This window comes from Ailuropoda melanoleuca, chromosome 20 (genome assembly GCF_002007445.2).
Source record: "Ailuropoda melanoleuca isolate Jingjing chromosome 20, ASM200744v2, whole genome shotgun sequence".
NCBI lineage: Eukaryota > Metazoa > Chordata > Mammalia > Carnivora > Ursidae > Ailuropoda > Ailuropoda melanoleuca.
Window position 1 is genome coordinate 1,201,208 of NC_048237.1, and position 14,441 is coordinate 1,215,648.

General features: G+C 43.3%; 2 protein-coding genes across 2 annotated transcripts in view; one reads left to right on the forward strand and one right to left on the reverse strand.

The window, feature by feature from the left end:
* LOC100467875 (RPGR interacting protein 1) overlaps positions 1-2,462 on the forward strand; it is a 46,605-nt gene extending 44,143 nt beyond the window's left edge. The window contains 2 exon segments of the mRNA XM_034648613.1: positions 99-461; positions 2,125-2,462. Of these exon segments, the coding sequence (XP_034504504.1) occupies positions 99-211 (113 nt within the window). The 3' untranslated portion in view covers positions 212-461; positions 2,125-2,462.
* The window catches only part of SUPT16H (SPT16 homolog, facilitates chromatin remodeling subunit), a 35,912-nt gene continuing 23,060 nt past the window's right edge, over positions 1,590-14,441 (reverse strand). The window contains exons 11-26 of the mRNA XM_002927817.4: positions 14,151-14,216; positions 13,940-14,035; positions 13,715-13,830; positions 13,474-13,627; positions 12,878-13,005; positions 12,234-12,369; positions 12,005-12,131; positions 11,654-11,772; positions 11,028-11,153; positions 10,588-10,700; positions 10,002-10,077; positions 9,222-9,391; positions 3,444-3,573; positions 2,677-2,806; positions 2,469-2,546; positions 1,590-1,807 (exon numbers count right to left, since the gene is read on the reverse strand). Coding sequence (XP_002927863.1) covers positions 1,662-1,807; positions 2,469-2,546; positions 2,677-2,806; positions 3,444-3,573; positions 9,222-9,391; positions 10,002-10,077; positions 10,588-10,700; positions 11,028-11,153; positions 11,654-11,772; positions 12,005-12,131; positions 12,234-12,369; positions 12,878-13,005; positions 13,474-13,627; positions 13,715-13,830; positions 13,940-14,035; positions 14,151-14,216 — 1,911 coding nt within the window. The 3' untranslated portion in view covers positions 1,590-1,661. The remainder of the gene's footprint in view (positions 1,808-2,468; positions 2,547-2,676; positions 2,807-3,443; positions 3,574-9,221; positions 9,392-10,001; positions 10,078-10,587; positions 10,701-11,027; positions 11,154-11,653; positions 11,773-12,004; positions 12,132-12,233; positions 12,370-12,877; positions 13,006-13,473; positions 13,628-13,714; positions 13,831-13,939; positions 14,036-14,150; positions 14,217-14,441) is intronic.

Below are 14,441 nucleotides of genomic sequence, written 5' to 3' on the forward strand. Positions count from 1 at the left end.
TTCAGTACCACCCCTCGCACGGTACATGGCAGTTATTTAAGGGTCTTCTGACTGAATAATGCTGCCGCCTGACCTGTTCACCTTTCCTCTCCCAACAGTTGTCAGTTCTGAAGATCAGGCCACCAAAATAGGACGGCTGAAGGTGTCCCTTCGAGCTGCTGCCGCCCTCCATGCTATTTACAAGGAGATGACAGAAGAGAGGTTTTCGTGATGGAGCAAGTACCATTCCGTTCTAAACTCTGAGGGAACCATAGTAAAAAGTCTCTTATAAAGTAACTTGCTATACTGTGAATTTGGTTTACTGTGATGTCGGGTATCTCTCAACCTAATGACAAAAGCTTAGAAGGACGGAAGCGAATTTCTGTGATCCTCCCTGGACAAAGGCATTCTCTAACGTCTCAGCACGCTCCCAGTGAGAAGCAGGCCTGCTATCAGGAACTGCAAAAGAACGATCACAAAAGGTAAATTTATAAAAACAAAACAACAACAAAAAAAACCACAGTTTATTTATCTTTTAGTTCTTCCAAAATTGAAAATATCAAGTCCTACTGCTAAGGAGAAAAAAAAACAAACAAATAAAATCTGAGACCCCTCCCCCCCTCTTCTCTTAAAGTCACAGAACACAGAAGGAACTGCAGTGGGACAGGTGGGTGCAGAGAACCAGGAGGGGGAGGATGGCGAGATAAACTCCCCAAATACTTAAAAAGCTGTTCAACAGAAACTGTGATAAATACAGGACAATGCAAGACAAGTAAAAATAAGGAGCAGCAGTGACGAGAGGCTGTGTTGTAGAGTGGCCTCCCTTCCTCTTCTCTTTTCTCATCAGGGTATTCTAGGCCCCAGGCACCTGCCCCTTCCAGGTCTAAATGCGGATTCCTCTGAGCCTCCTTCTAGGTTTCGCTAGAAGCAGTGCGTGAGGCACAACCATTCTTCCTCAGATACATCAGAAAAGAAACAGTGGTACTTTTGCTTCTACCACGGTACCATGTGTGAATGTGTGAGGAGGATGAAACCGAGCCAGGGAGTGCCACTGCTTCTTAGGTCGTCCAAGGCCGCACAGATACCTCTATCTGCGTGAGCAGGAAAGCAGGAAAACTCAGACGGAGGTACCAGCCCGATCTGCCTCACTAGCTCGGGCTGTATGGTTTATCACAACTATGAGCAAGTTCCAAGAACCTTTTCTTGAGTACTGCAAAGATGGGACGTAAAGAGGTGTGAGGAAGGTCATGGCAGTAGGGTAGGATGGAGGCTCGGACCTGCTGGTCAAGAACCATGGTACGGGTAGTTAGGGGTCACCTCGTACCAATGTCTTGGAAATACAGCTTTGAGACATCAAAGAAGAAGATGTCAGAAGCCGTCGATGTCCTGGCAGAAGGTGGTAGGAAGAGAGAGGAATGAAACGGTACTTATTAACAGCGGAAGCCTCTGCCCTTCTTCAAGAACACCTCCTCCCTCGCCATCTGGATGGGGCCACTGGCACGTGTCCTGGTGGGCCTGGAATTCCCCGAGTAGATTGGTCCACACAAATGGCCCCCTAAACCCATTAACACAAATGGCAAAACTTCAAAAGGAAAAAAAAGGAAAAATACAGTTTCTATGTCATGTAAAATTTGTAGGGGTTGGCTGGATAAAGAATGGAGCGGAGGACCAAAGTTCAGAAGTTACTTCCTCTTTTTCTTGGGGGGTGCAGAGCTGTGTCTGGAACCACGGTTAGAGCCACGGCCTGAACTGTGCACAGATGCCTTCCTCTTCCGGCTCATACTTCGACTCTGTTCTTCTTCTTCCTCGTAACGACTTTCACGGTCCGCTAAATACGAGAAAGAGGCATTACTAGTTAGTGACAGGTCAGCTTTGACACTAATAGTATGTGATAGCACGCACTACTAGAGTGCGTAATCTGGCGTCAAACTTAGGTTTGGATCTGTTCATCTCAGTCGCTTCTTGGTTGTGTGATTTTGGGCACGTACTTAACCTTTCTGAGCCTTGGTTTAGGTATTCATACGATGGAAAACTTTTTTACGATTAAATAAGGTAATCTACGCAAAGAACCTATCCCAATGCTTGGGATCCAGTAGATAATATTTCCCTTTCACTTTCTAACTTGTATCTGGTGTTTGGTTTCAGAGTAATTAAACTAGTATTTACAAAAACGGTCCTAACCCAGAAGAAGCCCAGAAAGTTAGACTATTATAGGACTTACATTTGGAAACTGGCCTAATTCCGGAGCCTTCCAAGACTACGTGACTATCCCTGCTATGGGCCCAGATGAAGAAAGCATCAGACAGAGTCATGCCACGTGGAAGAGTGCGGACGCATTCCGGAGCTTACTGTCCCTCCGACGAAGCTCAACCCCACAGGACTGTCACGGTGTTCTTTTGTTACTTGTATTAGGCAAAAAAATCTCAAGATACTAAAATCTGCTAGAAATTTGTGCCTCAAAAATAAACAACAAACAACAAAAAGTTTACCTTTTCGGGCTTCTTCCTCCAGTTCATCCCAATCCTTTCCACTCTCTTCTTCACTGCCCAGTGATTCCTTGGAATAGTCTAAAACACGATTGATTAAGCATTATTCTTTAGACAGGAACGGAATGCCAGAGCTCTTCCCTCCTTTATAAGTTTCCAGAAATGACAACAGATTGGAAAGCCATGAACAATTTTCCCTCTAAAGACGAACCTGATTCTTCGGCTTCTGACGAATAGTCTTCATCGCTGTCCTCCTCCTCCTCCTCATAGTCGTCCTCTGAAGGATTGAAAGTCTCATCCTCAATTTCAGACTCTGAATCCCCTTCCTCAGCATCACTCCCCTGGTGAGTCAGAGAGCATGATACTCTTTACTGGGTTCCTTTTTGGCACTCACTTGATTAATGAATTAATTCAAGCCACTTAGCACACCAGCAATATTTCTTTTTTACATGAAAAAAGTAAAACAAAACCCCAAAACCCCGAGTGACCAAGGGATAAAAGGACTAATTTAAATTATACTAGTAAAGTGCAATTACTAAATAAACATCTAATTCACATTCCTTAAAGATTCACTTTACCCTTCCTTACCCAGGAAAATTAACCACAGAAATACTCTTGGTAATAATGCATTATGCAGTAGTGGAGGAACCTTCTTAGAAAACAGTTTTTGCAAAATGCCCTAAAGTTACACCTGAAACTGATACTATACTGTATGTTAATTATACCTCAAATAATAACAATTACAAAAAAGTAAAAATGCCCTGAAGAATTTTTTCCCCAGTACTAAGAAAGAAATCTGAGTGGCTACCAGTCCCCAATTTATCATCTACCTGTGAAACTCACCTGGGGAAACAGTATAGTAAGACTGAGCTCCCACTCGGTGTGCTCCCTTATGTGCTACTTACATGGCATTTCCTAGCTGCCCAAATGGTAATGGGCACCACCATGTACCAGAAAAGAAACCCCACACTCACGCACCTCACCCTCAGGCTCTAGGAAAGACCAGCCACCTTGTTCGAAGAAGCCCTCGGGGTCGTCGACAATGGTCTTCATGATTTTAGTCCAGTTGAGGGACTGCACTCCTTCTGTGTACTTTAGGTCACAGGAACTGAGAGACAGGACATTACGAAGTCAAAGTCAATTCTATTTTCTGAGAACATACTGTGTCATCTTGCTCATAAGCATCTCTGAATGTAGATAACCTTTTCCTAAATATAGGAAAGCAGATATTCTTTGCACTCTGCCACCAGAAGAGACCCAGACGATATTTGGTCTCCCAGACACCAGCACCCATGACAGAGCAGCATTCCAACTGAAGCAAGCTTTGTCTCTTGAACAAAGCTCATCGTGTTTTTGTTTTCCATTTTCTTTCTTAAGCACCAATCTCCCTGTTCCTCCTGTAGCCTTCTGTCCTCCTCACCTATGCTTTCCTGTCTCCAAATCACTCTTAATTGCAAGTAGTTTCAACTTATAACCATTCCTAGGATTCTTACTCTTCAGCTCTGACCATGCACACCACTGCAGTTCAGAAAGGGCAACCAGCCCTAGCTTTCCCTCCCCAATCTGCCACTGCTTTCCTATGTATTGCTTATTTGATGCAAGGTCTATCTGAAGGTAGGGATAAGTTGTCTGTTTAGTACCTAAGGCACCCTGCATTAAGATGTTCAAATGACTTTCATCCCCTTCCGTTGAGGAGAGCTCAATCAATTCAAGTGGGTGGGAAGGAGACAAAAGGAAACCAAAGAAATGACAATAGTGAGGATCACAGCAAGAAACCTTTGGCACAAACTCTATCTGCGAACCACTGCCGTAAGTCAGTCCGTTACAGGCACTGTATCAGTCACACCCGCGCTGCTAGCCACGCTGCTAACAGGACTAGATTTACCTTGTCACTCTGAACCACTGGAAAACCAAACGAGATACGAAGCGGCTTTCAAGCACTAGATAAAAAGCAGCACAGACTATAATCCCCTAAAGGAGGAGACATACAGGGTTCTGTTTTATAACTGCCCAAGTTTTCTGCCTAGAGGCAGTTCCCCCTCCCATGCAGGGAAGGGGAACCCAATCAGAACTTGAAAGAGAGGATTTCAGGAGGCTGAGACAGCTAGAATTTGTGGGGCGGGAGTACTAGAGGAGAGAGTGATAGAAAAAGCTCTGGAAACGTGCAGAGGGATCCCCTCCAATCTTTGGCCGAGAACGTACCTCCACACACATGAGAGGAAGCTAAGAAGAGCTGGGCAGAACAGCACTGGAAAGCGGTAGGCCAGACAATTCCCAGATCTCACACTAAGCTGGAAATAGCTCCTGTTCCCACCAGCTTCAGTGGGAAGACCTTATAACACCGTGAATCAGAGCCCTCAAAGAGTACTGCCTCAGCGATGGTGTGTATTAGTCCTAGACGAAAGCTGTTCTGACCAGCCACAGTGGCATTTGAGAACAAGTTCTGAAAGATCACGTGGTATTCGGGTCACTGAGCTATACCAAGAATGAAAGCTATGAAAAGTTTTAAAAGCGTATCACATAAAAATGTGTAGTCACACTGTTTGGCAGTTGATCACAAATTACCAGACATGCAAAAAGGCAGAAGAAAAATCAACCAACAGAAACACACCCAGAAAATACAAAGATAGTGGATGCAAGTATCAGATGTAATGATGTTAGAGGAGCTATTATAAATATGCTCCGTGTGTTCAGGAAGGAAGAGAGGGACTTGAGGATGCGGAGAAGTGAAGAAATACGCATACTTAGTCTCAGAAAAAGGGAGGGGCGACTGAGCAAAAATTTGAATAATGGCCAAAACATTCCTAGATGTGATGAAAACTACACAACCCACAGATCTGAGAAGCCCAGGGCACACTAAGGAGAATAATCATTAAAAATGAACAAAACACAGCAAAGCACCTAATAAACTGCTAAAAACCAATGATACAAATAGAAAATAAAATATCCTGAGGGAAAAAGGTCAATCTGTACAGGGTACAAAGAACGACAGCAGACATCTCAGCAGAAACCCAGGAAGTTGGAAGACAATGGAGCAACATCTTGTAAATTTAATTAAAAAAGACTATCAACTTGCACTTCTATATCCAGCAAAAAACATCTTTCTGAAATGAAAGGGAAATAAAGACTTTCAAGAAAAAAGCTGAGAGAATTTGTCACCAGAAAACCTACACCTCAAATGCTAAGGAAGGTTTATGAGGCAAAGAAAAATTACAGCAGATAGAAGGTTGGAACCACACAATGGCGTGAAGAGCACCAGGAATGATAAATACATTAGTAAATACCCAAGACTCCCCCCCCCCATTTTATAAATCAAGAGATAACTGCCTGGGAACGTGGCTGGCTCGGTCAGAAGAGCGTGCAACTCTTGATCTTGGGGTCATGCGTCTGAGCACCATGTTGGGTGTAGTGATTACAAAACAAAAAAGAAAACAAACACACAAAACCAACCAAAAAGACAACCAAACCAAAAACAAAACCCCAAAAAGACCTTAATATACAATCATAAAATTAATCCAAAAGGCAGCATAAAAATGAGAAAAGAAAACAAAGAACAGAGGAGACAAAGAGCAAGGTGGTAGATTTAAACCCAACCACAGTGACAGTTAACAGTAAATGTAAATGGTCTGTTTCACCAACCCAATTAAACGTAGACTAGATTAAAACAGGTGAGACCCAAACCTATGTTGTCTCCAAGGAAGCTACTTTAAAGTTAAAAATAAAAGGACAGAAAAAAGACACGTTATACAAACACTAATCAAACTAAAGCTAGAAGTCCATAATAATGACCCACCAAGTAGATTTTGAAACAAGGACTATTATTAGAAATAAGGAAGGACATTTCATCATGCTGGAAAAAAAATAAAATTAAACCTCTAGGCAGACTTACCAAGAAAAAGAGGAAACAAATGATCAATATTAGGAATGAAAGGAAACACCATTATAAATTGTGTCACTTAGATTAAGAAGACCAGTTTGATGAAAGACACAAGATGATTCTAAAATTTACACAGAACAGTCAATGTAATATAGCCAATTTTTTTAAGGATTTTATTTATTTGAGAGAGAGAGAGAGAACATGAGCAGGGCAGAGCAGCAGGCAGAGGGAGAAGCAGGCTCCTCACTGAGCAGAGAGCCTGATGCGGGACTCAATCCCAGGACCCTGGGATCACGACCTGAGCCAAAGGTAGACGCTTAACCAACAGAGCCACCCTGGCGTCCCTAAATTGGCCAATTTGAAAAGGAACATGTTTGGAAGACTTACACTACCTGATTTCAAGACTTACTATAAAGCTATAATCATGACAGTGGTGTAAGGACACACAGATGCCAATGCAACAGGACACCATCCAGAAACAGACCCTTTCCTATATGGCTGATTTCTTTTTATTCTTACAAAGGATGCCAAGATAATTCAGTAACTAGGGGATAATCTCATCACAAATGGTACAAAATAGAACCTCTCCTACATGGTTCATTTCTTTTTTTTTTTTTACAAAGATGCCAAGATAATTCAGTAACTAGGAGATAATCTCATACAAATGGTACTAGAATTACTGGCTGTATGGAGGCGAAGTATGAACCTTGACCCTTACGCTACAGTAAAAAATTAGCTCCATATGGATCGCAGACCTAAATATGAGACCTACACCTATAAAATCCTAGGAGAAAACAGAAAATGTTTATGACTTTGGGTTAGTCCCCAAATCCCCTTATTAGATAACACATAAGCAAAAATTACAAAAGAAAGAGTAGATCTAACAGATTTCATGAGAATTTTCCACTTCTAGTCTTTAAAAGGCACTCGAGAAAATGAAGAGGCATAGAAACTACTGAAAGAAAACATATACAAGGGGCGCCTGGGTGGCTCAGTCGGTTAAGTGGCTGACTCTTGATTTCAGCTCAAGTCATGATCTCAAGGTCCTAGGACTGAGCCCCACATCAGGCCCTGTGCTCAGCGGGTGGTCTGCTTGAGCATTTGCTCACTCACGGCTCTCTCAAATAAATAAACCTTTAAAAAAAAGAAAACATATATAAAACCTGTATTTGATGAAGGATTTACATCCAGTCTAAAGAATTTTTTAAATTTATTTTTTTAAAAGATTTTACTTATTTTAGAGAGAGAGAGCACAAGTGGGGGGAGGAGCATAGGGAAAGAGAATCTCAAGCAGACTACACACTGACCGCAGACGCCAGACACAGGGCACGATCTCACGACCCTGAGATCATGACCTGAGTGGAAATCAAGAGTCGGATGCTTAACTGAGTGAGCCACCCAGGTGTCTCTGTCCAGTCTAAAGAATTCTTACAACTCAGACAAGCAATCTCTTTTGCAACATGGGCAAAAAAACCAAAGTTACTTCCTCGAAGACACAGAATGACACGTAAGCATATGAAAAGATGTTCAACATCACGGGTCATCAAGGAAATGTAAACTGAAAACACCATGAGCCCGCACCGCACGTTAAATGGCCAACATCAGACAGACAGTCAAAAGCAAGTGTTGATTAGGACGCACAGCAACACCTCTCACATACTTCCAGGTTTTCTGGAAAGTGATTTGCTAGTTTCTTACAAAGCTGAACACAGACTTAACCACCAACTATACGACCTAGCAGTGCCACACTTAGGTCATCTACCCATGTAGATGGGTACGTATACACTTTAAAGAACTGTATGTAACGTTTGTAGCGGCTATTCATAAAGCCCCCACATGGAAACAACTCCAACGTCTACGAAGTGGTAAATGAAGTGGGGAATATCCGTGCCCTGGAATACTCCTCAGGAATAAAAAGGATGCACTCGACAACTTTCAAAATTTCGAAAGTGCTGAGCTAAGTGAAGGATGCAAGATACAAAAGATGACATACTGAAGGCTTCCATTTATGTGAAATCCTAGAAGAAGCAAACTGTATAGTGATAGAAACCAGGGATAAGGTTGGGGGGGGGGGAATGACTATAAAGGAACTTCGAGCCGTGAAGAAGTATTCTGTATCCTGATGATGATGATAGATTTGAGACTGTATACGTTTGTCAGAACTCGTGACATCACATACATAAATTGGTGAATTTTATTACGTGTAAGTTTTCCTTCAATAAAACTTGTTTTTTAAAAAGTCATATACATTTACACATAATATTTGTGACATTACACCACCTGTCTGCATGTTTCTTAGGAAAATACTCCGGGACACCCTCAATTTGTATCTTCCTCATAACTTATTTCTACATTCTCTCAAGCCACTTCTTAAGAGGAGGTTTACATTTATAGCATTTCCCCTTCCCAGGTAATGGGGGGTGCGGGTGGAGGGCAGAGCAAACTCTACTCATGGCTACCCAAGCCTCACCCTTCACACCTAGGGAATACCATCTCCTGAATACGGAGTTCTCGTACTTCCGTGAGAAATTCTTTTACCTGAAGTGTGTAGATCTGGACGTCAAAGGCTAAAATAAAAAGAATTTCTATCTCATCTTTCAATAAAAATAAGAGACCTAGTAAGAAATATGCCTCCCTGTTTATAACTAAATTATTACACACGTGTTTAGATTTTTTAATGCACCTATCAAGGAGAGTAAAAAACAACTCTAAGTCTTTATCTAATAGATTCCGAATTTTTAAGTCCCAGGCTGTAACTCAACCCAAAGGCAGTTTTACCCTGAAGTACACCAGCGGATTTTACATACCACACACCACACTCACATTCTGTGATACGGGGCTCACAGGGTGACCGGGAGACTGCCGGCCAATGTACTTACTTCAGCCATTCCTTGATGGGGTCTAGGGAGGCTACAGGAATGGCGTTGATCATGGTGACTTTCTTGCTGTAGTCCTTGTACACTATCACCATATCAAAGTTCTTCAGGTGAAACTGAACCCGCTCAAAGTGAATCAGCTCCACTTCATCCAAGGTCACCACGAAAGGCGGCTGTTAGGAAGAAACTGGATCACTACCACATAAACCCCCTAAAGCACCAGCATTTTCAAATTCTGTCAGAATCTTTTTTTTTTTTTTTTTTTTTTTTTTTAAGATTCTGTCTGAGAAAGAACAAGCACTACTGTGTTTCTGGGAAAGACTAAAAGCAATACGACGTACTGAGAAGCTCCAGGAAAAGGATTTGTAAGATCAAAATCTTTCCTCAAGGAGAAAAAATTTAAGGAAAACCATGAAGAAACTATTTTTAAAAATATTTAAAGAGACTTTTAAAGAATCTTTTGTTCAGTAAGTTATGTCTCAGAAAAGTAATTATTGGGGCACCCAGGGTGGCTCAGTCAGTGAAGCGTCCGCCTGACTTGGTTTCGGCTCAGGTCGTGATCTCAGGGTTGTGAGATCAAGCCTGGTGTCGCACTGGGTGTGGGGCCTGCTTAATTTCCTCTCTCTCCCTCTGCCCCTCCCCCCTCAAAAGTTAAAAAAAAAAAAAAAGTAACTATCAAAAATGAAAATCACCAGAAATAAGGACCTAGTTTTCAAAACACCTATCCTTCTGCTTTCTCTTCTCTAACAATTTTCTTACTGAAAGGAGGGAAGAAGTACTCACCCACTCGGTAGCATTTACCAGCGCACTACTAGTGGGCTGAAGGAGGCAAGTACTCCTGTAAGGAGCTCCATTAAACCTGAAAAAGAGTAAGAAAAAAGACTCACATAAGATCGGGCCCACTGCAAGGGAAATCTGCTGCCACAATACACTTTTTTCCTTTTCCCATTCCAAACCCAGCTCCCACATGCATACCGGAGAGTCATTTACAGGGGAAGCCTCTCAGTCTGAGCCACTTACCCCAGCCCTAAAATGTTCAAGAGGGAATAGATGTCTCAAAGCTTTTCAAAGGAAAAAGGGAACGATCTGTTGAGTTATTATAAAGGAAGAATAACTAATTTTTAAAAAAAAATTTTTTTAAAGATTTTATTTATTTGACAGCAAGAGACCACAAATGGGGCGAGCAGCAGAGGGGGAAGCAAGCTGCCCGCTGAGCAGGGAGCACGACTCAGGGCTCGATCCCATGACCCTGGGATCATGACCCGAGGCAAAGGCAGATGCCCAACTGACTGAGCCACCCAGGCGCCCCTAATTTTTCTAATAGGCAGACAACAACACTTCAGGACAAAAAGATGAGGAGATACGTTACCCCAAGTCCCTAAAAGGCACTTCAAATTCCAGTTCCTCCTTAGTTAGGGCCTCTACTTTCTCGATGAAATTTTTAAAGGCTGTTTTCAGTTTGTGCCTCATTTCTCGTTCCATCTGCAGAAGAAAAAGAAAAAAAAAACACACCAATTAACCACAGCCATCACTTTGTTAATAGTACATCCCTTCAAAAAGTCCAAAGTGCTCCTACAGTCCTTAATTCTCATACCCACGATGCCGACGCGGATACTGTCCTAAAGGCCACTACAGCGTAAGTGCACGGCCGAGGCTGCCACTGACGTCTAATCCACACGCCGCTGCACTGGGCCGTCCCCGCACACACTCGAGTGGTTCCACAGAAAGACTCGGGTTGTTCATAAGATACGACAACTACTGAACTCAGATGTGAACCACAAGCTACCTCAGTACGCTAATCTCACAGACCTGCTCAGCATAGAGGTCATCTCGGTCATGCATGTGCTGATGTTTGCCCAAGTCCGTGGTGATCTCTCCCACTTCCGTGTAGAACTGCACATCTGTGTGCCGCTTCTTCCCAAACATGATGGCATTCTGGGGGCAGAGCAGAAAGCACAAGAAAGAAATCAGAAACCTCAAAGAAGCAGATAATGACAATAAGCAACTTGGAAACAGAATACCTACGCCGGAAACCATAGCATTTATGTAAAGATGGTTAAATCAACCCCCCCGGGGTCATCATAAATAATGACATTTGGGAATGGGACAGTATGAATTTTATAAAAAGTACTATTTATTAGAATGCAGTGTAGAGATTATGCCGGAAATAAAGTGCGTCTAAAGCAACGTTTTTCTACTTCAGAAACGAATCTGGAGAAAAGCTTTTGTTCGGCAGTCATGAGATATCACAGCAAAGAGACGCACAGGCCGAGCGCACTCTACGTTTCCGACACGGTGGGCTTCACAGACATTATCGCGCTCAATCCTCGTGATCACCCTATGAGACAGGTGACATCATTCGTCACTATTTAAGGAAAGAGGGTGACGTACGGATCTTGCCCAAGATCCGGCAGCGGGGAAGGAGACAGGTGTACCTTGAGGTGAAAGTGCAAGACGATGATCATCTCTCCGTCGCACGGCTGAAACAAAGCGTGCTTGATGTTGTTGTACAGGATATCCACCTTGTCTCCTCGGACGGACGTGAAGCGGAAGCCTGGGGACAGACGAACGGGGCTGCTAAGCGTCAAGCAGCAGCATGAGGTGAGGCCAGAAGACACTGCATCTTTCCTGGCGGGTCCGAACGGGGTCAGAGCAAGTGCCAACCACTCTCCGGGGCTTGCCTTTCCTCGTGCGCGCAGAGCAATGTCAGCAGAGCCCCCCCAGCGCCTCCCTGACATACCGCATCACCCGTTCGTCTACAAACGTGCCCCGGAGATCACCCATACCATTGACGTGGGCCTCCAGCGAACCCTGCATCCTCTTTTGGGCAATGTTTGGGCGAATGTACAGATCTTTCAGTTTGGGATTACTCCGGTTGAGGTTGATCACCAGGGAGTCTTGTTTCACGATGCCCTAAGTAGAACGAGAATTAACGTGAATCCTCACGCATCTCTGCCGTGTCCAAACCCACACGGACCGTGCTGCAGAAAGGCGCTTTGCTGTGTTCCAGCTCACCTCCTTCTCCTTCTCTTCTGCTTCCCGGGTCTTATAGCGCTTCTGCACTTCCTTTATAATCCGGAAAGCATTCTGGAGGTTCAAGGCTGGTACTGTCTGTTCTCCAGGTGCCTTCATATTTGAAGCTCGGTACGTACTGTTCAAAAGGGGAAGCCGGGACTTATATAAGTAACTTGCACTCTTTATTTTTAACTGACTTAATATCTTTCAGGAGAAAAAGGTACCAGTGAATGGTAGACAATGTCTGGAAAGCTGAAAAACATCTCCCTTTCTTCTCTCTCGAACAGAGAATATTATGAATGGCTAATCCATTGGGTGGGAAATCACACTTATTTTTCAAATCTGGCATACTCAATTATCCCATTCCATACCATGAAGGAACGGGTCCAATGAGGCACACATTTCCTTATTTATGATTCTACCGCAAAACATATGTAATCAGTTTAACATATTTTCATGAGGATTCCAAATTGGGTTCCAGCCTCAAAACCATATAAAGCTAGCTGGATGACCCCGAACGGGTGCCGCCGAGGGAGGCTTCGCCATTCATCAGATGACGGGGGACACAGCACAGACAACGAAATGTCTGAGAGTACCACTCCCACCAGCAGGGGTTTGGGGATGGTTTTTTCCTGGGGACTCACATTTCCTTGACAAAAGTGGCTTCTGGGTTAGGAAAGATGTTGCCCTCATTCCTGCCCAGAGCACTGCCTGGGCAATAGAAGTTGATTCGCAAGTAAGTATAATCTCCTTCCACGGACATGCTTATATTCTGCTCAAAGAAAGGAAAAGCATTGACAAAATAAACAGGTTTCTTTCCAAATTAAAGATTAGTAGTTATGGGGACACAAAGTTAAGTTACGGGTTACAAGCTGACTGCTAAACCTAGCCTGTAAACCCTCCGATCTAGCTCTAATCGACTGTTCCTTATTTTCTTCTATGACCAAGTGTGCGCTTCCAAAAGAAACACTGACTTCTCAGAGCACCTGAAGCCACATGTCCAACTACATGTTAAAAAACGCTTAGTGCAAATGATACTTCTAGACTAGATCGCTGAGCTTTCTAACCAAGTGAAAATTGGGAAGGAAGGAGAGTGACAGCAAGAGGTAGGGAGAGAGGAGAAGGGTGGAGTCCAAAAGAGCAGAGGGTGGGAGAGACGGTGCAGTCCGAGAAAGAATCGGGGCATAGCACAATGACTAGTTTCAGAAAGTCTGGATGGAGCCTGACTCCATATTCATACCTTGATCGTGGCAATGTGAAAAGGCGTCGCGATACCGAACACAGGCATTATCACAGTTTCGTATTTCTTATCAATATAGATCTTCATTTCCCGAATATGTGGTTCCTTAGGCATCAAAGACGGGTTTTTATAGGACACATTAGATTTGCGAGCTCTGGAGTAGGGATAAAAAACTTTTTTGAGAAATTTCTACAAATCACATGAACCTAACACAACCTCACCACCCGATGCAAACTCTTACTTCTGAATCTGTTGTTCTCCTTTCTGTTCTGTCAGTCGCCTCTTTGCTTCCTCATTGAGTTGAGCTGCCAGTTCTTTTTGATGTGCTCTTCGTTTCTCTTCTGCAGTCATCTCATTCTGGAGAAAGACAAACCCATGTCAGTAGAAGTGTCACTCCTACCCATGTGCCCCAGATACGAACCATAGGACCAGCAGAGCTCAATGTAGACTGAAACCGTAAACTCACTCGTGTTCTTTCTGTAAGTAATGCTGCCCGAGAACCTCTCCCCAGCAGGTCCTCGGCCTCATCTTTCTCCTCCTCCTCCTCCTCTTCATCCTCATTCTACGGGGAAAAAAAATCATACTCAGAAATTCCGGTTTTAATCTTCTTAGCCAATAAAATTTTCGCCTTTTCACAGTACCAAACTTCCTGCACCACTCCTCTTCCTTCTTCCTACCTTTAGAAAAATCCCCACGTTCTTCACTTTCTTCTTCACAGAAGTGAGAACAGTAGCTGGGCCATCCTGGAATAAAAGGAAGAAGTCAGACATTTATAAGAGCATTTAAATGAGACACTTTCACTTTCTAGCCTAGTACAGAGGAGGGCAGTGCTTTGAAGCTTCTGGATATTAAAATCTTTTGACAACGAATACATACAGATTTTATCCTCCCGACCTCATGAGGAACTCTAACTTGGGAGACAACACTGAGATAATGATTAACAACACAGGCTTGATTTGAAACCTGGC